At 36.7% G+C, this 26587-nt stretch overlaps 1 protein-coding gene across 2 annotated transcripts in view; it reads right to left on the bottom strand.

Moving 5' to 3' along the window:
- METTL15 (methyltransferase 15, mitochondrial 12S rRNA N4-cytidine) overlaps nt 1-26587 on the bottom strand; it is a 188627-nt gene that overhangs the window by 101761 nt on the left and 60279 nt on the right. For both annotated transcript variants that reach the window (XM_080641321.1, XM_080641322.1), the window contains exon 4: nt 505-641. In XM_080641321.1, coding sequence (XP_080497447.1) covers nt 505-641 — 137 coding nt within the window. The remainder of the gene's footprint in view (nt 1-504; nt 642-26587) is intronic.

Genomic DNA, 26587 nt, shown 5'->3' with positions numbered 1-26587 from the left:
TTAAACTATGGGTTATTTGTCAAAATATTATTCATGGATGGATTTCAGCATATAATCAAATTTTATCCAAACATCATTGTTGTATTTATTCTTATTAATTCAGAAATAATAAATGCATAATATCATTATTTTAAGTGGTACTAGAAATATAACTTACATTAATTCTTTGGGGGAATAAAGAATTAATTAGGAAATACTGCAGGGGTGGAGAACCTTTTTTCTGCCAAGGGCCATTTGGATATTTATAACATCCTTCTCGGGCCATACAAGATTGTCAACTTAAAAATTAGCCTACTATATTTGGTCAAACATTTAATTAACTTGCCCCTAATGCCTTGGCAGGGCCAGACTAAATGATAAGGCTTGTGGGCCTGATGTTCCCCATCCTTGACTTAGTGGAATGAAGTATAACATCATACAAGGGAGAAGAAATTCCAAGGTGGTAAACCAAGCTCTGTAAACCTCAGCTCTCAAATTAAATAATCATATAAGAGTAATACTTACGGATACAATTCTGAAAGTTGTTCAGCTATTGCATAAGCTGTCGGGTCTCTGTCTAAAGCATACAGAGTAATATCTGGCTCTTTCTGCAGAATGGCTCTTGTGTGTCCTCCTGAACCAAATGTCATATCTAGAAAAATCTAACCAACACAGAAAAAGAAAATTTAACACTTAGCTTGAATAAAATTTATTCTTGTTAGCTACCTTAATTTCTAGCAGCATATAACAATTGTCAGAGCTGATAGCAAATACAAAAACAATTATAATTTTTGCCCAGAGTTCAATTTGTTATACAAGAGATCTGGATCAAACGTGAGTGATCAGTCCAAAAGGACTGATCAGAGGATCAGTAAAATGATAATCTCTGGCACAGGCTGGCCGATTCATGACAAATTTACATTTCACTCCATAAGGTCAAACTGGCCAGTGCTGTGTGCTCCCAGCTTAATGCTTTCCAACACCTGGCTGGTAATGATATTTCCAACACTTTCTCACCATTTGGAGATTCCCTACAATTAGTGTGGTTCACTTTTTCTTAATTTCTCTAAATGTCTTATATTAAACATAAAGATATTCAAGAATACAGTAAGAGTATGGTTACAGGACAAATATTTTAAACTCTAACCTGTAAAATTGACAAATTAACAAATATGACTTGGAAAAAAGACCAAAGCTTAAGTCAAACTGCTTGGGGTAAATTCTAGCTTTGCCACTAAGCAGCTGTATATCTTTGGGTAAGTCATTTAAAATTCCAGTGCCTTTAGATTTCTCCAGGATTTAGAAAGAAAAAGTCTGAGACCTTACGGTAAGGCATTACCCTTACCCAGAAGTTTTGACCTCAGGTTAAAGACATTAGTACATTATTGAAATGTTTTTTAAGTGTTTTTCCCTAAGGCAGTGGTCGGCAAACTCATTAGTCAACAGAGCGGCAAACTGTGGCTCGCGAACTGCATGTGACTTGCGAGCTGCATGTAGCTTGTGAGCCGCAGTTTGCCAACCACTGGTCTAGACAAAAGATATCAGCAATATCTACCTAATTTGTAAGGTGACACACAATTTCTCTTCTAAACCAAGATTCTTTTGAGACTGAAAGACATGCCAGTAATAATTTTCTCAGGACAGCAAGACATAATGTATGGAGTGAAGATCTTTAAATGCTAGGATCATTCTAGTTACAAAATAAAGTTAATTGGATCTGAATCTACTCCTTGGCTATTTTACTTGGCCAGGCCATAAAGAATATGGGTCAGCCCAGCCAGCGCGGCTCAGGGGTTGAGCATCGACCCATGAACCAGGAGGTCACGGTTTGATTGCAGGTCATGGCATATGCCCAGGTTACAGGCTTGATCCCCAGTGCAGGGCATGCAGGAAGCAGCTGATCAATGATTCTCTCTAATCATTGATGTTTCTATCTCTCTCTCCCTTCCTCTCTGAAATCAATAAAAATATATTATTTAAAAAAAAGTGAAGAAAATGGGTCAGAGGTAAGCAAAAACCAGACCTGTACCATAAGAAACATATGAATTAACAAGTTAGTTGGTTATGGCTGATTTGGAAGTAAAGACACCGTCAGCACATCCCCTCAAAGTTATGCTCTCAGATTAACATGCCTTTTCAATAAGCTTCACTGATACTGTGAAAATAAAAACAATAATACAGACACTATAAACCAGACCATTAAAAATATTTAAAACATATAACTTTTTTTACATTCCAAGAAGAGAAATTCTTGTAATAGATTTGAATATTTCCCTGCCCTGAATGCTATAACTTATTTCAGGGGGAGTGGTCAAAAACAAGGAACAATTACGCTTTGATTTTTCTATACTAGCTACCATGCTGAGTCCCAGCCTCTGATCAAATCCTCAGAAAAGTTAGACTTCTATTTGAAGAATAATGTGGAGGAAATTTTCTGATCAAAATTGAGAAGATGAGGGATGTAAAATATAAGTGATGTTCATGTGGTAAAAATGTACAAGCACTGCCTTTTAACATAAATGTGTTAATATAACAAACTTGCACTTCTATTAGTGTGAGCACAAAAGGCATGGTGACACCCATTTTTCATCATCTTAAAAAGTAATTTTAAACCAATCCTAAGTCTTATTATTTGTATGGTTGTTAGGATTACACATTTAAATCTCAAAATCAAATAATTTCTCTTCCCACTATGTATATTTACTTTATGCATCTACAAGTAGATAAAAGTCTCCCACCATACTTTATCCCACTTGTAAATTTGGTAGGGATTTAGCATCCTATCTAATAAAAGAGTAATATGCAAATTAACCATCACTCTGCTACACCCACAAGCCACGCCCTCAAGCCAATCAGGAGCGAATATGCAAATAAACCCAACCAAGATGGCTACCACCACAGAGAGCAGGAGGGAGGCATGGGTTTCCCTGGCAATGGAGGAAGCCAAGCTTTCTGCCTGCCCTTGCTGGCCTAGGCCTCCACTCAAGGCTACAAAGTTTCAATGATAGAAGATACATAAATCCAAACAGAAATGGCGGCAGCCACGGAGCTGGAAAGAGCAGGAGGCTAGGGTTGCCCGCAGTGATGGAGGAAGCCAAGCTTTCCGCACACCCTGGCCAGCCCAGGCCTCCACTTAAGGCTACAAAGTTTCAGTGATAGAAGATACATAAATCCCCCCAAAAATGGCTGCCACCACAGAGCAAGCAGAAGGCTTGGCTCTGCTCCAGGCTACAAAGTTTCAATTGTAGAAGATAAATAAACCCCAGATACCAGGGCCTCCACTTGGGTCGCCAGGGAGCATGGCCGGCCTGCAAACTACCACAGGCCCCTTGCCCAGGCCGCATCACGCCCCAAGGGAACCCCCACCCTGATCTGGGACACCCTTCAGGGCAAACCAGCTGGCCCCCACCCATGCACCAGGCCTCTATCCTACCTAATAAAAGAGTAATATGCAGATTGACCATCACTCCAACACACAAGATGGCTGCCCCATGTGGTCAAAGATCCTGCCCCCATGTGGACACAAGATGGCCACCACAAGATGTCCAGCAGGGGAGGGCAGTTGGGAGGGACCAGGCCTACAAGGGAGGGCAGTTGGGGGCAATCAAGCCTGCAAGGGATGGCAGTTAGGGGTGACCAGGCCGGCAGAGGAGGGAAGTTGGGGGCAACCAGGCCTGCAGGGAAGGGCAGTTTGGGGGGGGCGGGACCCAGGCCTGCAGGAGAGAGCAGTTGGGGGGAACCAGGCCTGCAGGGGAGGGCAGTTAGGGGCAAACAGGCTGGCAGGGGAGCAGTTAGGCATTAATCAGGCTGGCAGGGGAGTGGTTAGGGGGTGATCAGGCTGGCAGGCAGGCAGGCGAGTGGTTGGGAGCCAGCAGTCCTGGAGCCAGCAGTCTAGGCCCACTGGGATCGGGCCTAAACAGGCAGTCGGACATCCCTCGAGGGGTCCCAGATTGGAGAGGGTGCAGCCTGGGCTTAGGCACACCCCCGTCTCCCGTGCACGAATTTCATGCACCGGGCCTCTAGTCAAATATAATAGTGAATCACTCAGCACTACAATTGAAAAGGGAGCCAATTTGTTTTCTCTTCTTTTGGTCATTAACTTGACATAAGACCACTTTTTAAAAAATTTGTACAAGTTGATAATAAAATAAGAAGACTGGACACATTTTTTTCATAATAAATCTATAAAAACCAATAAATCTGAATGTTTCAAAATAATCCTCTCTGTGTCTCATCTAACGATATGTTCAGATGTATATCTTATGTGCCAAACATATATGAAACTCCTTATTTGAAATTACCTGATATAATATATCTAAAAAGCCAAACCCATATTTGATACCAACAGTTTACTCTGGTAATTTCACTTATCATCTGTATGACCCTGATCAAATCATTTTAACTCTCTGAGCTTCAATAGCTTCATCTAAGAAATGGGGATAAAATGTACCCCTATTTAAGCAGCTGGCTGGATAATGAACTGAGTGAGAATGGACCCAGTACTACCAGAGATTTCCATGACCCCTTTTGATCCCATAGGATCTGCAAAGGTTAGAACAAAAGGCATCTCAGGGAAAACTAAGTGTGGTAATTGGCTAGTGACAAGATACAGGGCTTCTGCATAGTTCTGGATGGCATGTGTGTGTGTGTGTGGAGGGGGAGGGGTGAGATAATTGAAACTGATGGCTTCTCAGCACAGGTAGTTGAGGCTCAGAATCAAAATGAAGATGATTTTAAAAATAATAAACTAGCATTTAAAAGAGTGGATTCATAACTATAATTCTCTAACTTTGCCACCAATTAAATACAGTAGATTCAGTGTACTATAGTAGGTGCTTAGTATATATTTAGTGATGATATATGAAAAAAACAATCAGCCTCCATGGTAATTATGATAAAGATAGCAACACTCATTTGTGCTTATGAATTCAGATATGTTCTTCAAGATATAAGACTTATTACCATAGAACCATATAAAACAATCACAATATGTCCAACTTTTGAGTCATTTAACATCAATGTAGTCCTAATATTACAAATTTATTAATGAACAGAACTTTTCCAGAACACTAATAGTGATCTGTAATTAATAGTGTCATATAATAACCTTATAGTATCATGTTTTTATTTGATGATCAGCTCTCCTTTACATTTGAAATAGGAAAATGGACATTTATTATTTTAGGTTAGCTCTTTTAAGCAAATACAATTAAATGACATTTTATCCCCAATGGTCTTCTAAATACCACAGAAACAACTGGGTTCTACCAGGATGAGTCACACTTGCATAGTTGAGCTATAGTTGTGGATCTGATATGGACAAGGTACAGATAGAATTTCAGAGCTCAAAAAGATATAACAGACTATTTATTCCACCCCCTCATCTTACTTATGAGGAGACCAAGGCCCGAGGAGGGTAGCTGATAGCTAGTTGAGGGCAAAGCTAATACTAAAACCTAGCTCCTGTGCTCTTCCTACTTCATCTCATAATACTCCCCCATTGAAATTATATAATTGCACTGAAATAAAAAAAAATATTTTTTGAAAAGTATTTTTTCTTAGTATGAAGATATATAGATATGGGAACTTTGCATCATTTTTAAAACATATTTTTCAATTATAGTTGACATATATGAGTTTCAGGTGTACAACATAGTGATTAGACATTTATATAACTTATGAAGTGATCAACCCATACAAAAAATCCTAGTTTAATTCTATTATTATACATTGCTGTCTTTCTACAGTATACCTAGTACCACACTTTCATACCTCTCCTATGTGACAGACTTTAAGACTTAGCTAAGTATGCTACTGAAAGCAGAGACTGACAGAAATCAAGCGATTTGCCCAAGATCATCCTGCACAGACTAGATAATTAGATGTTATTTTTTCCAATCCAACAGTTCTAATCACTGAAACTTCTACACTGGCATAACACTGCTACAATTGGACACAAAAACATTTTAGCGATGAATAGTATGAGGGCAGATCTTCAAATTGCATTTTCCTAATGTTGATTAGTCACTTCCAATCTGTGTGAGATTTTTAATAGTAAGTTCTCATCTGAATTTGGAAACAATATGGTCTGATTTCTCTTTAAAATTTCTTCCTATGAATCTTTTCTGGCAATCACTCATTTTGATTTTTAGGATTAAAGTACTTTTGAAAATTTTAAAACTTCACCTATATGCAACTACTAGTTTCATTTTGAAATATAAAAATGTCTCAACTATATACTTAACCTAGATTTTTTCCCTGGGGGTGATAAAATGTATGGCATTAATTAATACTCTGTATATTTACTGACCATTCAGTATAGCTTAGGATATGGAGGTAAAACAAAGATATTACATTATGGGCCTTCCCAGTTTGGTGAGGAAATTTAGCCATGCACATAAATAACTACCAGTAAAAAGAAATCAACAATATAAGAAAGGCATATATGGCATTTATAAGACTAAAAAATAGGTATTTATTTTAACGAGTAGTGAGGTGAGTAAGTTAAAATAGGTTATAATTCAGCTGGGCCTTGCAGGCTGGGCAGAACTCAGGACTCATCCTTTCTTTTTACTCTCCATATCCAGTTACCAAGTACTGTTTATTTTACCATAGTAATAGGTCTTAAATCTTTCCAATCCCATTTTTAATTCAGGTCCCCACATTCTGTGCTTTACTGTTGCAATAGGCTCACAGCTCATGTCCATGCCTGTAATCTCACTTATAATTCTTCTTGCTACCCTGCTAACAGTATATCCTTTCTAAAATAAAATTGTAGCATGTAACAATCCTATTTAAACTCCCTCACAGGCTTTTCAAAGATACATGACAGAGTCCAAACTTGTAGGCATAATGGATAATATTCTTCATATTCTGGCTACAGCATCTTTTTCCATCATCATATCTCACTACTCTCAGACATGAGTTTTACCACATTTTCTCTAACCACACAGAAGTATGTGTAATTATCAAACATGCAAACTGTCTTGTGCCTCTGTCCTTTTGTGTAACATTCTATCTTCCTCAAACATTATTCTCAAATAATTATGAGACTCCTACTCTGTCCATTGCTCTATTCTAAGAGTTGGAAATAGTAAGCCAAAATAGACATGGCCCCAATTTTACTTCAGTATGGAGGTCTTAGGATCTTTAATGCACAGCTCTTTCTTTCTAAAATATTCCTCTAGAAGATGCCCTAAACATCTGTGTCCCTGCTGCCAAAAAATACATGACATATAGAATGTAGTCAATAAGTAGCTGGTGAATAAATAAGTAAATAAAAGCAGACTTAAATCTTAGCAAAGGCATAGGAATAGGAAAGGATATGTCATGTATAGGGAGAGCCAGTTGGACTGAAATCCAGGATTTATTTAAATAAGACAGTGGAAAGGAGAAAAGATAAACAGGAAGAAATTAACAATTTTCTATGTGCCAGATAGTGTGCTATTTCTTGCGATATGCTCCCTATTTTAATCCTCATCATAGCCCTGTGAGATGGACAAACTAGGAAATAATGCTGGAATAATAGTGTGAAGTCCAATTGTAGCAGTCCTAAAAGGCCAGGATGAGTAATTGGCAGCCTATTTGCTAGATAATATACAGCTTCTAGGACTTTTTTTCTTAAGTACAAAAATAATTTAACCGCCCACAGTGTTAAAACAGATGGTAGGGTGTGAAAACACAGAGGTGACCTGGTGTAGAGCACTCAAGTAAGAGGACACAAAGGCCTGAACTGGCAACCTGAATGGTGAGCAATGACAATAACAATGTAGGGTACATTTACTGAATGCTTACTTCACATCAAACGTAATGCTAACATTTTATCTGCATCATTCATTCATTTTATGAACAGTAATAAACACACACATGTATGTGCACAAACAGTTAATTGAATGTGATTCTCAAAACCACACTCTGATGTGCGTTACTATTTCATTACTACTTTACAGAGGAGAAAGGGTAGGTTTAGAGAGGATTAGGTAAATTGTCTGAAGCACAGCTAATAAATGGTGGAGGCAGACTTTAACAACAATTCTGTCTCCTGAATATGTACTACCTTTCTTATAGAGGTAGAATAGACTAATTAAATGTGTTGAGTGGAGGAGAGAAATAAAAAATAATCACAAAGCATGCTATCTGGGTGACGAAGAAGATACCATTATTGTGCAATTATTATGTGCCAGCACACTATCCTATATAATAAAAGGGTAATATGCAAATTGACAGGATGGCAGAATGATCAGAATTCCTGCGGACCCTTACCCTAGCCGGTCCACCCCTGAATGCCCCTATCGAGCAGGCCGGCTGGACCCCACCAGTCCACAAATTTGTGCACTGGGCCTCTAGTAACTCATATAATAGCCTGTATGATAGATAAAATAATCCCATTTTACAGATGAGTATATTCAAGCCATTTACTTAGGAAAACATGAATTGGTGGTAAAATTCAAGATAAAGGTATAAATAAGATAAGCATTTCTTTTCTCTCCCTTTCACACTGCCCTGACAACCCAGCCCCCTCTCCCACATCCCAGATAGTGTTAGAAGGGACAAGAAACAACTTCTTACTCCAGAAGAGAGAAAACTAAAATATGAGAAGACACAGGCAGCTTGATAAGGAGAGCAAAGAGGTTTAAAATTTTCATGTGGGAATAAAATAACTCTTTGTAGTAAACTCGAAACAGTGAAGTGAGGGACATTACTGAGCAAAGATTTTGAAAAGAATAATAGTTTAAAAAATTGAAATCCACAAATGTTATGCCATTAATCTATAGTGGGAGCAAAAAGTTTGGTTTCCAAAAATGTTTAAAGAACATTAAGTTCTAATTTTGTGTTTAAAATCTCATATTAATAAAAAACATTATTATATAATAAGCACTAAGATAAATAATACTCATTATATTATGCCACCTTTGGGATTATTGTGCCCTAAATACTGTGTACCTGGTACACATTTACCAAAGGCAGGGGTGGGGGGGTGTTAAAGGGGCTTTGATGTAATTGCTGAGGCAAATGTTAGCAGATAGTTACTCAAGCATGATATGATATATATGATGATGATATGATAAAATGAATATTTTGACAAAAAGCTTACTAGAGATATCTGTTTTATAATCACTGAAATGTTTATAATGCTAAGGCAAGTTACTGTTCTACCACTGTGTACTGAATCACTCAGGACTATACCAATGACTTCTCTCAGGCTTTACTTATCTTTTCTGCCTAATCTATTGACAAGTAGACATTTGTCACACTGATGCATTTGTAGACCTGAAATAAATTAGAACATATAACTGTGAACATAGAAAGCCATCAATGTTATAGTCAGCTAACATCCTGAGCAAACATTTTAATCTACGAAACCCATTTATTACTCCCTTGTCAAGGTCTGTTGAGTATCTGCCTGCTACATGCTTATTTTGTTTAATTTGCAACTATTACATGGGTTTATGTAAAAGGAAAAAAATCTAAAAAGAGCATAAAAGTTATATCACAAACAAAACAATGCATTGCAATAAATTTATCTATTTTCCCTTTTATCAAGAGTATGATGTTACTGACTCATTCTCCTAAATTTTGCAAACATTTCATCTTATAGCTTAAATTCTATCCTATTTACAAAAGAAATCTTTACTTGTCATGACAGAACTCATTTTTAATCTTCTTTATAAAATATGTCCTTCAATTATATTGAATTAAATGATTGCAGTAGTCATCCTTCTTGGCGATGAGTAACTTTTATCTGTACCACGGGATGAATTTCAATCAGAAGTCCCAGCCATGTACAATGGACTGACATTTGATCAGCTTGCAGATGCAATGGATGAATTAACACAAATAGCTGAAAATAATATGGCATGGCTGATCTCAACAAGCTTAATTTCACAGAGATCTCTTGTGAGATAACGCCAATATTTCAACATATCTTTAAATAAGAAAATTAGTTTTTATCTACACCACCAAGAAATTAGTACAATATATTCTGCACACACTTTCCCATGAACACATTATATAACTATTGAAAATGCTAAGTAGGTATTTTCTTCTAAAAATTATTAAACGTATAGTTTATAGTAGTTGAAAAAGAATGTGAAAATAATGCAATACCAAGCTCTTTAATCAATGTGATCAGCAAATGTTCTTTGCAAAAAAATAATTGGGGGGAGGAGGGATATGTGGCACAAATCGTTTTGCTAATGTCAGACTCAACATGGTTCTAATGTTAAATTCTTATCAGCATTAAAATAAAACCAATGATGGTAAATTTTTCTATTACTTGGCCTTCAAATAACATCATTTCTACACAAATCATGAATATTTTGTGCATACAAGGGCAGGCGAGTAAGAATTTCCATATTCTTTACCTTGTTTGAATATGTAATTCAAGTTTGGACAAGTTTAAGACTCAGAATAGGAAACACTACACCACCATAAAACCTTTGTGTGAAAATGTTAGAAAGTAAAATTTAAGAAGTGAGAAAAAGTTTCATAGGCAAGTAAGATGAAAAATAATTAAGAAAGTATCTTTAAAATTATTCAAAATAACTAGAAGAGGCAAGTCCAATGAAATAACTAAATATTTTTACAACAAACTGCTTTGTGCCTTTCAAGTATTATATAAAGTAAAAGACAAGATACAAATGATGCAGCAGGTTGTAAAAGAAAGAGACTGAGGTCAAAATCTCTGCTTTCTGGTCCAGAATTTATTATTTAATTGCCATTAAAGTTGAGTAACTTACGTAAGTACTCTGAATCTCAATTTCTCATGTATAAGTAAAGACAAAAACACTGTTCTAATCCACAGCACCAGGTTATAGGGATATGAAAAATAAGACAATATGCAGGAAGAAAAATAAAGAGTGCTCTAGGAATATTACTAATAAAACTCAGTTAAATTAATAGATAATTATTTATAAAACACCTAAATTTCATAATAATTTAGACTAGACACAAAAGTATTAATCATATAAAAAATTTCAGGGCTTATAAATTTGAAGAAAGACTAATAAAACCTTTATAAAAGGAGACTCTGCATCACGTAACACTTCTACAGGGAGAAATTTCACAGAATTTAAAATGCAATAAAAATCATCAATGATATATCTGAAATAAGACAATTCCATAATTAGTCTGACTTTGCTATGTCTTAAAACTAAGAAAACATCTTTGAATTATCTTTTAATTCAGCCCAAATTGAAAAAAAACGCAACTTACAACATGATCTTTTAAATATCCTTTAAAGACACATTTTAGAATGTAAATATTATTACTTTCCTTTTTTCAATAGTAATAGCTTTAAAGATTTTTATTATTTCCCTTTAAATTTTAATCACCCTACTAATCATGTTTTCAAGTATGTAAACAACTCCACATAGGAACAATGAAGGTGACAGTGGGACTAACTTAACTACACTGTTATTCTGCCATATTATTAGGAACAAAGCATCTATAATTTTATAATTTTCAACTGACTAGGAAGACTTTATACAACTTTCAAAGTGGTAGTTGACTCAAAGGAAGAATTATTCATACTAAAGTCAATTAACTAATTATCTTGACAGTAACATAAAAATTATGCATTTGTATAAATTCTGTATGGAGAACACAATTTTGGAATATAAATTCTGTATGGAGATATAAATTATAAAATATACTCTTAGTTTCCTAATGGAAACTTGGAAAGTCTATTGGAAGAGAGCAAACACACATCAAAAAATGATAAAATAACAAAGACGAAAACTCCAAACATGCCAAATGCCAGAGTATAATTGCATGATAGTGTTAATAACGAGTAAACTGTTTCATGGAAGAAAATAATATTCTATTCAGGTATGGTCTGAAAGTCTCTTTTATCAAAGAAGACAACCTTGAGTGAAACCTGGATTATAACTAATTACAACAGAATAAATAAATCTAAAGGCAAAGAAACTTATTCTTAAATCATTAACTGATTTAACTGGTCTTAGTTATAAAATGGAATAAAAAACACTGGCTTTGCAGGGTTATAATGAGGATTAAGTGAATTTGTGGTTCAAAGTTCTTAGAATACTTTCTTTCATGTAATGAGTATAAATAAAACAAAAAACAAAATAAAAATACCTACTACTTCCACTGACAAGAAGTAGGAGAATGGATGACAGCCCATGAACTCAAAGGACTTGTACTGGAGTAATGACAGATAGGAAAGGAAAGGTCCTTATGAGTCAGATGACAGAAGGAAGGCTACTATAAAGTACTCTAAGAACTAACACTTAGTTTAGATACAAGCAATAAACTTGAAAGGAATGTTAAAGTTGTCACAAACTTTTCACCCAATTCCCATGACAGAATGATGATAGCACTAACCAAAAAAAAGAGGAGATAATCTGTTTTTCAGGGAATCACCACGATTCTCTAAAAATCTGACCATCTGAAGCATTAATTAATAAGCAGAGGCGTATTTCTTTAGCACCCATAACCATTTCTAATTTATCAATATAACTTTAGGTCTAAGTCAGTGACAACAAGGTTTATGTATCAATTCAAGATCACCAGCAGAGAACAGGTCATATTATAGATGGACCCTTTTATTATTACTAAAACAATGGAAAAAGTTCATTAGATTCTTTCTATTTGCTAAGCAGAGGGGAGGGTTATTTTACATAAGAACTCTACCAGGTAGATGCTGTTATTATTTCATGTCATGTAGAGAGGTAACTCACCTTAAGGTTGCAGGTTACTAAATTACAAAACCATCTGAACTCATGCAGTCTATCCTTTGAGTCTATGTTCTTAATGAAACCTCTTATGGTTTCCTATAATTTGGTTTTGAATAGCACCAATTTCAAATCATGACAGCCCTCTTCTGCTGAGAACTTAGTGATGGCTTCTCATTTCACAAGGCCCTGCTTCAAAATTTGCCCAGCACACCTCACCCAACTTGTCGGATTTCATCTTCTACTCCTCTACTCCTGGGATCACTCTTTTCCAATTAACAGAGCCTTCTTACTGTCCCTCACATACTTCTGTCACAAAGCCTTTGCAGTTAGTGTTCCATCTGCCTGTCCCAAGGCAGCCCAGAGAGTAAAGGATAGAACAGTTGCCCTGTCTTCTCTTTAAGTCTTTGCTTAAAAATAATCTTCCCAGTAAGGCTGCCCCAAATAAAACTATAATCCCTTTCCTCACCACCAACACTCATTTTACACCCCTTAACATACTGCACTTCAGATCTTTCTTTTATTATATTTACTAGCAGCCCGATGCACGGAATTCGTGCAAGAGTAGGCCTTCCTTCCCCCGGCTGCCACCATCAGCTTCTCTCTGGCAACCTGGACCCTGCTCCCCTCTGGTCACTGGCAGACACCCGGGACCCAGGCTTCCCTCCAGCCTTTGGCAGGCACCTGGGACCCGGGCTTCCCTCATAGCCCCAGCTTCGTCCGGAAGGTCGTCCGGGAGGACGTCCGGTATAATTAGCATATTATGCTTTTATTATTAGAGATTGTCTATGTCCCGTCATTTGAAGGAAAGCTCTAAGCCAATAAATTCACTTTTGTATCTCTAATACCTGAAACAGTATCGGTCACATAAAAATTAATATTTGTTGAATATTTATGAATAAATAAGTAAATACAAATGCATTGATGGTAAAACAAATTTTGTTCTTAAAAGAATAAAGGAGAAAAGGGTATAGGAGTTAGTATTTACTGAGTATCTGTATTTGCTAGGAAGTCTACAAGGTGTTAGCATACATTAAGTCACTAAATACTAATCTAAGTCTTCTGTGAGGTGGATATTATTTGCCCTATTTTATAGAACAGAAAAGAGACTCTGAAATTAAGCAGCTTTCCCCAAAACAAACGAAAGTAAGTAACGAAGCCAAGTTGTGAACACTGGTCTTTTTGATTGAGGACTACTAAGCTTCCTGCCTCATAGCCAGGATTTACACATCTAATCTAGCAGGAGTTTTTTAAAACATTTCGATGAGTAGGCCTCATCATATTCACATGAAGGGATTCAATTACAGGTAAATTTTCAAATAAATACTACTATGATGATTAGTTTTATGTGTCAACTTGACTAGGCTATAGTAACCCAGTTACTTCATTAAACACTAATAAAACATTATCTGTGAAGATACTTGATATAGTTAACATCTGAAACCAGTTTGACTTTAATTAAATGAGATTCATCTCTATAATGTATAGAGTTAATTAAAAAGCCATAAAAGAAAACCTAAGATTTCCTATAGTAAGAGGAAATGATACCTCAAGATTACAGCACTAATCCTTGCATAAGATTGCAGACTCCCCTACAGATTTCAGATTTGGTGGCCCACACAAATTTGTAGCTAAATCCTTAACATAAAACTCTTATATGTAGCCCTAGCTGGTTTGGCTCAGTGGATAGAGCATTTGCCTGCAGACTGAAGGGTCCCAGATTTGATTCCCTTCAAGGGCACATGCTCTGGTTGCGGGCTTGATCCCCAGTAGGGGGTGTGCAGAAAGCAGACAGTTGATTCCCTTATGTTGATGTTTCAATCCTCATTGATGTTTCTATCTCGCTCTACCTCTCCCTTCTCTGAAAACAATAAAAATAAATTTTAAAAAAAACCTCTTAATGTATATAACATATTGATTCTGTTTTTCTGGAGAAAATTGACTGTTATAAATACTGCCTAAATGTCTGAAATAATAGGTAAGGGAAAGCACATAACAGGTGATAAACATTTATTAAGTACAGATAAACAAATATGTGGCTTACTTACAGAAAAGGGAAGAGAGGAGGACTATAAAATCCTTAAAGAAAACATTGTCAGGAAAAGCTGTTTAAATAAAGTTTAGATTGGTATTAAAAGAGGATCTTGTTTAATTTTTATAGTGTTATAAAATTCATTGAAAATAAATGGAGTTAGCATTAATAAGTTTATTTGATTTTGATCTTATGTCAATATCGGCATCTTTTAAGAGTTCTTTGGCATGATGTATAATTTTTCATACAATTACTTCAATGGAGTCCTAATACCGTGTTGTTAAAACCAAATGGGTGCACTCAAGAACACTGAAAATTGAGTTAGCAAAGGGGGTTGATTTAGAAGAGGATCTCTACGTAACCTGGAAAAATCATTTAAAAGGTGAGTCTTAATACTTAATAGTGTTGTGTGAAATAACGAGATAATTCATATAAATATAACTTGTACACTATAGATCATTACACAAATATTATTTTGCCATTAAATATTTTATAGTGACAATAATAGCATGACATCTTAATTCTATGGCAAATGTGTTAAGAAATATTATCTTTCAAAACACCAGAGATCAAAAACCAGAAAAGAAGTCAGGCAATCACTGGGAATCCCAAAGTCTAGATCACGGTCCTGGTTCTTGAACAGTTCATGAAACCTATGTTGTGTGTCTCCTGTTCTTCCTACAATTATGACCACCCTACACCTATTCAAAAGTAGGGTGGGAGTACTTGAAGCAATAATTGAAAAAATTAGTATTTCAGAGTTACAATGGTCTTTAAGCACCTAATAGGAGCATTATTGTGGGAACCACTTCAGTTTCAAAACAGTAAGTGTAACATGCAAACTACTATAAATATATTTTTAAGCACAAGGAGTATATTAGGACATAAAGGGAATGACTTCTTAAAACCAAAAATTATAAATTGCTATAACAAAGGGAAGCTAATCTTCCCTATATACTTGCTTTCTTCTTTTAAAGTAGTTCTTCTGAGTTATTTCTATTTATAATAAAGCAACCAAAAAGTTCAATATTTTCAATTCATTCTAAATTAGATCATCTTAAATCATTCCTTCTGGATTTAAGGAGGAAACAATATTAAGTTAGGCAAAATGTCAATTTTTCTAATCATTCTATCAACCTCACCTAAAATTAAATTCCTACCCTCAATTTTCTATTGCCAATTCTAGAAGTATGTTGCAATAAAAATGACTCCAATTAAGTTGATAATCACTTAAAGCCTGGAAATCTTTTAATTATGCCAACTTGTATATTTCAGACGATGTTATATCTTATTTTCAGTCAATATCATTTCTATGTGCAAAGGACCACGCCTATTTATTTCATATAGTGTTAAGAAAAGATAACACGAGATAGATAAGATATAATCTTTGAATACCTGGTCCTGAAAAGATATACAAATAAGCCAAGAAGTTTAGTTGCCTAGTCTGTTTTAAGTAAAACATAATAACCCAAATAACTTCTGATGATCTGGTTATGAAAGTCATTAAATATATAAACAATGACGTACCAAACAGGTCAGGAGCAAGCTAATAAAAAATAATATTGAAAATTTAGCACAGAAAAACTAGAGAAACCAAGATGGCGGCATAGGTAAACACCTAAACTGCTGCCTCACACAACAATTTCAAAACTACAACTAAAAGACAAAACGACATTATCCAGAACCACAGGAAGGCTGGCTGAGTAGAAATTCTACAACTAGAAGGAAAGAGAAAAGCACACTGAGACTCATAGGAGATGCGGAAGGCAGAGGTACGGAAGTGAGCACGAGGAGAGGGCTGGCAACTGAGTAAGCAGATGGCTTTCTCAATCGGGAGGGAGACAAAAGCTCCCAACTGCTCTGAACTCCAGTTCCAGGTGAGACTCTGGGGACCCAGACTCATACGGGGAGAAACTGGACTGTCTGGCAGCGGGTGAAAAACTCAAGGGCGGCTGTCTCTCAGAGGTGCCTGCAGCGATTACCGAGGGATACTGAGACCCAGGGGCCTCTTAGGGCAGGGCTGACAGGAAGCCATTGCTGTTTGCTCTGCCCTGAGATCCCGCCCCATGAAGCCATTGCTGTTTGCTCCACCCTGAGACACTGCCCCATCCAAACTGAGCACAGAGGCTTTTGCATATGAATGGCCTGGTCCTTTGAATTCTAAACTTACCTAACAAACTGCAGCTGAGTCAGTGAGACCCAGAACATCCAAAAGAAGACCCAAGGCCCCGCAGCAGCTTGCACTGCTTCACAGCTGGGCCTCATCTAGACACCTCCAAAGCCCAAACAGAGAAGAGGAATCTGCAGATAACTCTGTAGCTCCTGCTGGGTGGCCTCAGGCAGAAGCTAAATTAGCACCTCCTTGGAGATCCAAGAGCCAGTGGGACCATCCAGATTACAACTCCTCAGATCCATAAGAGATACACTCAGGGGGCAGACTTAGTGAGCACCAAAGCCACATTGAAGCAAGTCTGGTCTCATAAGGGTGTCTCCAGCACAGAAGTTCTCCCAGTGTAGACACAGCTGATCCTCACAGCCAATTGGCCTGGAGGTAAATTCCTCCCAGTGATACCAACAACAATCAAGGCTTAACTACAACAAGACTGTGCACACAGCCCACAAAGGGGTGCACCAAGAGTGTCCACCTCAGGTAACTGGGGAGGCTAAGCCACTGGGCCCTATAAGACACCTAGCACACAAAGCCACTCTATCAACACAGGGAAGCACCCAAAATGCAGAGACAAAGAAAGAGGTCACAAATGAAAGAAATGGAGGAAAGCAAACGACTGGATAAAGAGTTTAAAACCACGGTCATAAGGTTTTTCAAGAATTTTCTAGAAAAGGCCAATAAATTTAGTGAGACCCTCAAGGATATGAAAAAGAACCAACTGGAAATTAAGCATACACTGACTGAAATAAAGAATAATATACAGAGATCCAACAGCAGACTAGAGGATCGCAAGAATCAAGTCAAAGATTTGAAATACGAAGAAGCAAAAAACACCCAACTGGAAAAGCAAAAAGAAAAAAGGATCCGAAAGTATGAAGAAAGTGTAAGGAGCCTCTGGGACAACTTCAAGCGTACCAACATCAGAATTATGGGGGTGCCAGAAGAAGAGAGAGAGCAAGATACTGAAAACCTATTGGAAGAAATAATGACAGAAAACTTCCCCCCACCTGGTGAAAGAAATAGACTTACAAGTCCAGAAAGTGCAGAGAACCCCAAACAAGAGGAATCCAACGAGGACCACACCAAGACACATCATAATTAAAATGCCAAAAGCAAAAGACAAAGAGAGAATATTAAAAGCAGCAAGAGAAAAATAGTTAGTTACATATAAGGGAGCACCCATATGATTGTCAGCTGATTTCTCAATAGAAACTATGCAGGCCAGACAGGAGTGGCAAGAAATATTCAAAGGGATGAATAGAAAGAACCTACAACCAAGGTTACTCTACCCAGCAAAGCTATCATTTAGAATTGAAGGGCAGATAAAGAGCTTCACAGATAAGAAAAAGCTAAAGGAGTTCATCACCACCAAACCAGTATTATATGAAATGCTGAAGGGTATTCTTTAGGAAGAGGAAGAAGAAAAAGGTAAAGATAAAAATTATGAACAACAAATACATATCTATCAACAAGTGAATCTAAAAATCAAGTCAATAAAAAATCTGATGAACAGAATAAACTGGTGAATACAATAGAATCTGGGGCATAGAAAGGGAGTGGACTGACAATTCTTGGGGGAAAGGGGTGTGGGGGGTGCGGGAAGAGACTGGACAAAAATCGTACATCTATGGATGAGGACAGTGGTGGGGGGTAAGGGCAGAGGGTGGGGTGGGAACCAGGTGGAGGGGAGCTATGGGGGAAAAAAGAAGAACAACTGTAATAATCTGAACAATAAAGATTTATTTAAAAAAAAAAAAGAAAAAGAAAATTTAGCCCAGATCAAGAAAATTCTTACTCTTGCTAGGAGCAGAAAATTAGGCAGAAACAATCAGTACTTTCTGTTAATTAGTAAAGATATTTTACTGTCAGAACACAGTGCTAAGCTATATTTTCTGACTTATTTTTCACAATAGTCTTAAAAATAAATCAACCTTGACTTTCAAGAGCTTATCTAATTTCAGACATGTAATTGTTGTTACTTCTTAAAATATTCTGTGTCATAAGAACTCTTCTATATGTCACCACTTGCTTTTATGTACTTGAAGTTCATAATTAAACAGTAGATTATTACCCACAAAACCTGAAATATAGCACATAGATTTTAAAAGTTTTTTAAAGTTCTAAAAAAGAATACTGACTAATTGCTCTAGTAAAAATATTTTTGACAAAAAGATACAGCACTTAAAGGTAAACTTATAAAGTGTAAATAAAATTTAATCTTTTCCAGGTTTTTTTCTAAGTCTCCCAATTTTAGTTAATTATTGAATTCTCAAGAATATCCCATACAGTACTATATATAACAAAAAGAGGGGGGAAGCAATTTGAATTGCCCTGACACCCAAACCAAAGACATTATAAGAAAATTTACACAAATTTTATCAACTTATGTAGACTAAATGTTTGCTTTAAAATTTCAGATGAAACTTTACAAGCACTATCACCAATTTTAAATCCTTAAGGCAAGTGTACCAACATTCATGCTGGTTCAGTTCTATAAGCAATTTATAACTTCAGGGGTAACTGTAAAAGATAAACCTTACTATGATCCTATATAATAAAGATGTAATATGCAAATGGTCATTACGCGTGAAGCGTAATGACCGACCACATAATAACCAGATCACGGATCAGCAGGAGCGTGGGGCAGCGAGCTACAAGCGGGCGGCAGAGAGCTACAGGAGGGAGCTACAGGAGGGCGGGGCAGCAAGCGGAGAGCTACAGGAAGGTGGCAGCAAGCTATTGGCGAACTACTGGTGCAGGGATTCGTGCGCAGGGCTACTAGTAATATGAAAGAAGCATCACTTGCCTACTCTGAGATATACAGTACCTGTCTGCTGTCAAAGTTATTATTAGTAAGATCGGTGTTATAACTTAATTATGTAGTATAATGTAAATAAAATACAAAATAATGCTCATTAGGGCCAGTCTACATCTATTACTTTGGTTGAACAAATTGTAACTAAAGCACATGAGCTGTATGTATAGCAACTATTGCCTTAATCCATCATTACAAATGTTAAAAGTTCGCTTAATTTTGTTAATATTTCTTTTTGTGTTAATTCACATTATAAGACTACCTAAAATAAACACAGATTCTTTCTCTTCTGTCATCATATTTATTCAGGTATCATAATATATGTAATTCAATAGATAATTACTAAACTCTTCCTATATACACATCATGCTAAGCTATTTATATAAAAATGTGGCTACATGATGACTTCAGATAAATCATTCTATCCCAGTGGTTCTCAACCTTTCTAATGCCGCGACCCTTTAATACAGTTCCCCATGTTGTGGTGACCCCCAACCATAAAATTATTTTCGTTGCTACTTCATAACTGTAATTTTGCTACTGTTAATGAATCGTAATGTAAATATCTGTGTTTTCCGATGTCTTAGGCTCTACAGCAGCGGTTCTCGACCTGTGGGTCGCGACCCACAGCTTGAAAACCACTAGCAGGGTCGCCTAAGACCATCGGAAAACACAGACATTTACATAACGATTCATAACAGTAGCAAAATTACAGTTATGAAGTAGCAACGAAAATAATTTTATGGTTGGGGGTCACCACAACATGGGGAACTGTATTAAAGGGTCGCGGCATTAGAAAGGTTGAGAACCACTGCTCTATCCTTTAGGCCTTACTTTTCTCAATGATAAAGCAAGGAAATTTTTTTTTTTTACATCTCTTCAAGATCAAATATTCTGTAACTCTAAAAGTAGGATCTAAACATTATTGACTATAAATTTTTAAAAATCTTTGAATTTTTAATAAAGTTGAATAGACTTGAAATAACTCTATTACAATAAACAACATAACATGAAGTGAGCTGAAAATTTAAATCCTAAGAGTAATCATCTTAAAGACTGATAGTTGTTTGAAATATTGATTTTTTTCCTACAATTTCTGAAAAAAGTTGATTTTTAATAATCATTTATGAAAGTATAAATTATCTTGGTTATTGTTAGCCATGGGGGAGGAGGGGAAGGTTCATGTGAGAAAGGAATTTTATCCATGTTCCAGGATAAACGCAAAAAGAGGTCATCTACTTCCCTTCTCCAAATAAAAGGTTACTGTAACAGTAAGAGAACTATTAAGGGAAATTAGAAGCTAGAGGTTTCTCTTTATGAGAAGTAATCTTAAAATCACCAGTAATAAACAGCATCAGTCAACTTTTGAATAACTATTGATGCAAAAAACTAAAGCAGTCAATAAAGTATAATCAACATTTAAGAGTAGATCAATTGCATGAACTCAAAATACAGAGCTCTGAAGTGGGCTCTAGCAGGAACCTTGAAAAGAAAAATTATAAATCAATAGCATTGCAAATATATATAAAATCTGTCTCAAAGAACTCTGTAGTAATGGCTTTATAACTAAGTGCTGTTGCAATGAAAACAGCTGCTTGTGATCAATTGGGGAGTCTTTCATTTATTGAAATTTCCATTAAAATGTTATTTACACAAAGCATAAAATACTCTTAAATGGCATCCTTGTGATATTCTATAAAATGTGAGTTTTAATGTACTGGCTAGCTAATCGCCACAGGGAACCATCAAATGAAAATGATTCACCCATGGAAGTTTTCTTCTGTACACGTTCACCAGGTGTATACTTCAACGGATGGAATCAGGAGGTTTTTAAACTGATCTCCTTCATTTACTACCATTTGCTTGATGGTTGAGACATTAATAAATTGATCCAGATTTGTTTTTCAAAATAAGAGATCAAGAAATAGATATAAGGAGTTTGTAAACAATATAAAAGAATTCAAATTAGAGTTTTAGGAAAAATCCTTGGAATTATTCAGTGGTCTCTTTTCCCACAAATAATATTTGATATTGACTTTAGACATAATCCTATTTTTCTCTATTATGACATTCTGTAGGCTTTGTTTCTTTCTTTGAAAATTAAAAAAAAAATGAAGAGACACAGGATATAATGCCATTAAATTAAACACACAAAAACCTTATTTGGTAGTTCAAGTTATTAGTGACTTTGCAACAAAGTTTATATCCCCGTATTTCAAAACAGTATGTTAAAGAAAGAAATGAAATTTGGAATTAATGAATCGACACAAAAGTATTTAGAATTTTTTGTGGGCTGCTGAGAGAAATGAAAATTCAACAATGTATTTACTGGTCCAGTATTTCAGACAGTTTATAATATCACCTGTATGCTATATTTTATTACAAGCTGAAATGTGCTCTAGAAAATAAAACAACACTAAAATAAGCTATGTACCAAAATTACACTTTGAGAAAAATATGGTAAATGATATTTCATAAATTTAAACATTAAAAATAAACTAAGATGAATGAGTTACTAAGAAAAAAGTTTACATATTTTATACTATCATTTATGTGAACAGTTTCCAATCAGCAAACAGTATTATTTTAAACCAAAAGAAGTTAGTGATGATAGAGAAACCAAGATGGCGGCATAGGTAAACACCTAAACTGCTGCCTCGCACAACAATTTCAAAACTACAACTAAAAGACAAAACGGACATCATCCAGAACCACAAAGCTGGATGAGTGGAAATTCTACTAGAAGGAAAGAGAAAAGCACACTGAGACTCAGAGGAGCTACAGGAGGCAGAGGTACTGAGATGCGCGTGCGGAGAGGACTGGAAACTGAGTGCGCGGCTGGCTTTCTCAAGCAGGAGGGAGAAAAAGCTCCCGACTGCACTGAACTCCAGTTCCGGGTGAGACTCTGGGGACCCAGACTCATACGGGGTGAAACTTGACTGTCAGAAAAGAGAAAAGCACACTGAGACTCAGAGGAACTCCAGAAGGCAGAGGTACCAAGGTCTGCGCGCGCACGAAGAGGGCGGGCAACTGAGTACGCGGCTGGTTTTCTCTAGCTGGAGGGAGACAAAAGCTCCCAACTGCACTGAACTCCAGTTCCAGGCAAGACTCTGGGGACCCAGACTCATACGGGGAGAAACTGGACTGTCTGGCAGCAGGCAGAATTCAAGGGCGAAACTCGAGGGCGGCTTTTTCTCAGAGGTGCTTGCAGCGATTACCATGGGACACTAAGACACAGGGGCCTATTAAAGCAGGGCTTACGGGAAACCAATGCTGTCTGCTCTGCCGTGAGACTCTGCCCCATCCAAGCTGAGCACAGAAGCTCTTGCAAGTCCTGTCTCATAAGGGTGTCTCCAGCACAGAAGTTCTCCCATCGTAGACACAGCTGATCCTCACAGCCAATTGGCCTGGAGGTCAATTCCTCCCAACAATCAAGGCTAACTACAACAAGACTGTGCACACAGCCCACAAAGGGGTGCACCAAGAGTGTCCACCTCAGGTAACTGGGGAGGCTAAGCCACTGGGCCCTATAGGACACCTAGCATACAAAGCCACTGTATCAACTCAGGGAAACAGCCAAAATGCGGAGACAATGAAACAGATCACAAATGAAAGAAATGGAGGAAAGCAAACGACTGGATAAAGAGTTCAAAACCACAGTTATAAGGTTTTTCAAGAATTTTCTAGAAAAGGCCAATAAATTTAGCGATACCCTTGAGGATATGAAAAAGGACCAACTAGAAATTAAACATACACTGACTGAAATAAAAAATATACAGAGATCCAACAGCAGACTTGAGGATTGCAAGAATCAAGTCAAAGATTTGAAATACAAAGAAGCAAAAAACACCCAACTGGAAAAGCAAAAAGAAAAAAGGATCCGAAAGTATGAAGAAAGTGTAAGGAGTCTCTGGGACAACTTCAAGCATACCAACATCAGAATTATGGGGGTGCCAGAAGAAGAGAGAGAGCAAGATACTGAAAACCTATTGGAAGAAATAATGACTGAAAACTTCCCCCACCTGGTGAAAGAAATAGACTTACAAGTCCAGGAAGTGCAGAGAACCCCAAACAAGAGGAATCCAACGAGGACCACACCAAGACACATCATAATTAAAATGCCAAAAGCAAAAGACAAAGAGAGAATATTAAAAGCAGCAAGAGAAAAATAGTTAGTTACATATAAGGGAGCACCCATATGATTGTCAGCTGATTTCTCAACAGAAACTATGCAGGCCAGATGGGAGTGGCAAGAAATATTCAAAGTGATGAATAGCAAGAACCTACAACCAAGATTACTCTACCCAGCAAAGCTATCATTTAGAATTGAAGGGCAGATAAAGAGCTTCACAGATAAGAAAAAGCTAAAGGAGTTCATCACTGCCAAACCAGTATTATATGAAATGCTGAAAGGTATTCTTTAAGAAGAGGAAGAAGAAGAAAAAGGTAAAGATAATAACTATGAACAAATACATATGTATCAACAAATGAATCTAAAAATCAAGTGAATAAAAAAATCTGGCCCTAACCGGTTTGGCTCAGTGGATAGAGCGTCGACCTGCGGACTCAAGGGTCCCGGGTTCGGTTCCGGTCAAGGGCATGTACCTTGGTTGCAGGCACATCCCCAGTAGGAGGTGTGCAGGAGGCAGCTGGTCGATGTTTCTCTCTCATCGATGTTTCTAACTCTCTATCCCTCTCCCTTCCTCTCTGTAAAAAATCAATAAAATATATTAAAAAAAAAAAAAGAAAATAAAAAAAAAATCTGATGAACAGAATAAACTGGTAAATATAATAGAATCAGGGGCACAGAAAGGGAGTGGACTGACAATTCTCGGGGAGAAAGGGGTGTGGGGGGTGTGGTAAGAGACTGGACAAAAATCGTACAAGTATGGATGAGGACAATGCGAGGGGTGGGGAGGTAAGGGCAAAGGGTGGGGTGGGAACCGGGTGGAGGGGAACTATGGGGGAAAAAAGAGGAACAATTGTAATAATCTGAACAATAAAGATTTATTTATTTAAAAAAAAAAGAAGTTGCCGAAACCAGTTTGGCTCAGTGGATAGAGCGTCGGCCTGCAGACTGAAGGGTCCCGGGTTCGATTCCGGTTAAGGGCACGTACCTTGGTTGCCGGCACATCCCTAGTGGGAGGTGTGCAGGAGGCAGCTGATCGATGTTTCTCTCTCATCGATGTTTCTAGCTTTCTATCCCTCTCCCTTCCTCTCTGTAAAATATCAATAAAATATATTTAAAAAAAAAAAAAGTGTTCGTTTTTTTAAAAAAAAAAAAAAAAAAAAAGAAGTTAGTGATGACATTTCCCAATATAAAGAGAAAGTAACAGAGAATAGGTATCAATAATTTTATCATTTATATTCATGGAAATTACAATAAGAACCATACTTCAGAAGGTATTCTAAAAGATATGGCTCAGCCAAAAGAGTATATGAGCAGCAGCAAGACTCTGAAACCAGGCAGCTGAACACAAATTCAGGAGAGTCCTAACATCAGCTGTCACTGCTTATTATGTATCACTTTTTGAAAAACACTTCATACCTTCTGTTTCTTTTGTACTTCTATTCAGTAATTGTTTATTGTTATAAATATCATAAACTAAGAAGTTAACATTTAGGCATGAGTCAGATTTTTTTTAAAAGAGTCATTTGATATTATTACATCACTAGAGGCCCAGTGCATGAAATTAGTGCACGGGGCGGCGGGGTCCCCTCAGCCCAGCCTGCCCCCTCTCCAATTTGGGACCTCTTGGGGGATGTCTAACTGCCAGTTTAGGCCCGATCCCAGGTTGCCTCTTACTGCGCGCCCCCTGCCAGCCTGGTTGTTCCCAACTGCCCCCCCCTGCTGGCCTGGTTGTCCCCAACTGCCCCCCCCCCCCCCACCAGCCTGGTCGCCCCACGCAGCCTGCTTGTTTAGTCGTTTGGTCGGCCCTCACTAATCTCCCTGCTGGCCTGGTTGTAGGCAGCTATCTTGTGAGGGTGTGAAGGTCAATTTGCATATCACTTCTTTAATATATAGGATTAACTTTTAATTCACAGTAAATGAATTCCAATAAATGAATAATATCTGACTAGATATTTTTCATCTTAAATAAAACAAAAGATCAAATTTAATTAATATATTTTATGATTTTTTAAAAATCACAATAAATTAAATACCATATATCCCTTGGTTTAAGACTTTGTCAGAATATTAGAATATCTTTCCAATGATATCTTTGAATTTATGTTCAAAAAACTTGTGATTCATATATTGCCTGATGAAACATATGCCAGAAATAAGCTGAGTCAACCATGATATGTCCCCAAATGTCTTTCCATTTAAAAAGTTAACTGGATGAAATTTTGTGATATGGTATTCATTATTATTTTCAAATGCCATGAGTACTAGTGTAACAAAAAAAGATACTTAATTGGTAAAGTGGTTTATTCCCAAAAATATGCAATTAAAGATTAACCAATATGAGTATGTCTTCAGATTCCAACACCTTAATCTATCCAAGGAATCTCCTTGCTTTTGATATATATCCTCTTCCTAAAAAGAAACTTTAAATGTTGTATGACTGTGGTATGGATAAAATTAAGACACTAAAGGCAACTTTTAAAGATAAATGCATACACTGTATTTATTAAAAATTATACGTAGAATTATTATCCAACTAAATATTACCAACCTTGAAGGATTTAAAATTTTTCCACACTGTAAACTATGATATCTTCACCTACTGTATAGGTACTATGTATTATGGTATTTAATGAAAAACTAGGCAATTATAGTTATTTATAATTAACTATAGAAGGCTTTGTCAAACATGTTTTCATATCAAGGGGACAACCAGTAAAACAATTTTTATTACACATATAAAATCAAAATTCATAAAATTACCCTT

This window comes from Plecotus auritus (genome assembly GCF_963455305.1).
Source record: "Plecotus auritus genome assembly, chromosome: 9".
NCBI classification, from domain to species: Eukaryota; Metazoa; Chordata; class Mammalia; order Chiroptera; family Vespertilionidae; genus Plecotus; species Plecotus auritus.
The sequence above is the reverse complement of the archived record's forward strand: the minus strand, read 5'-3'. Positions and strand labels throughout refer to the sequence as shown.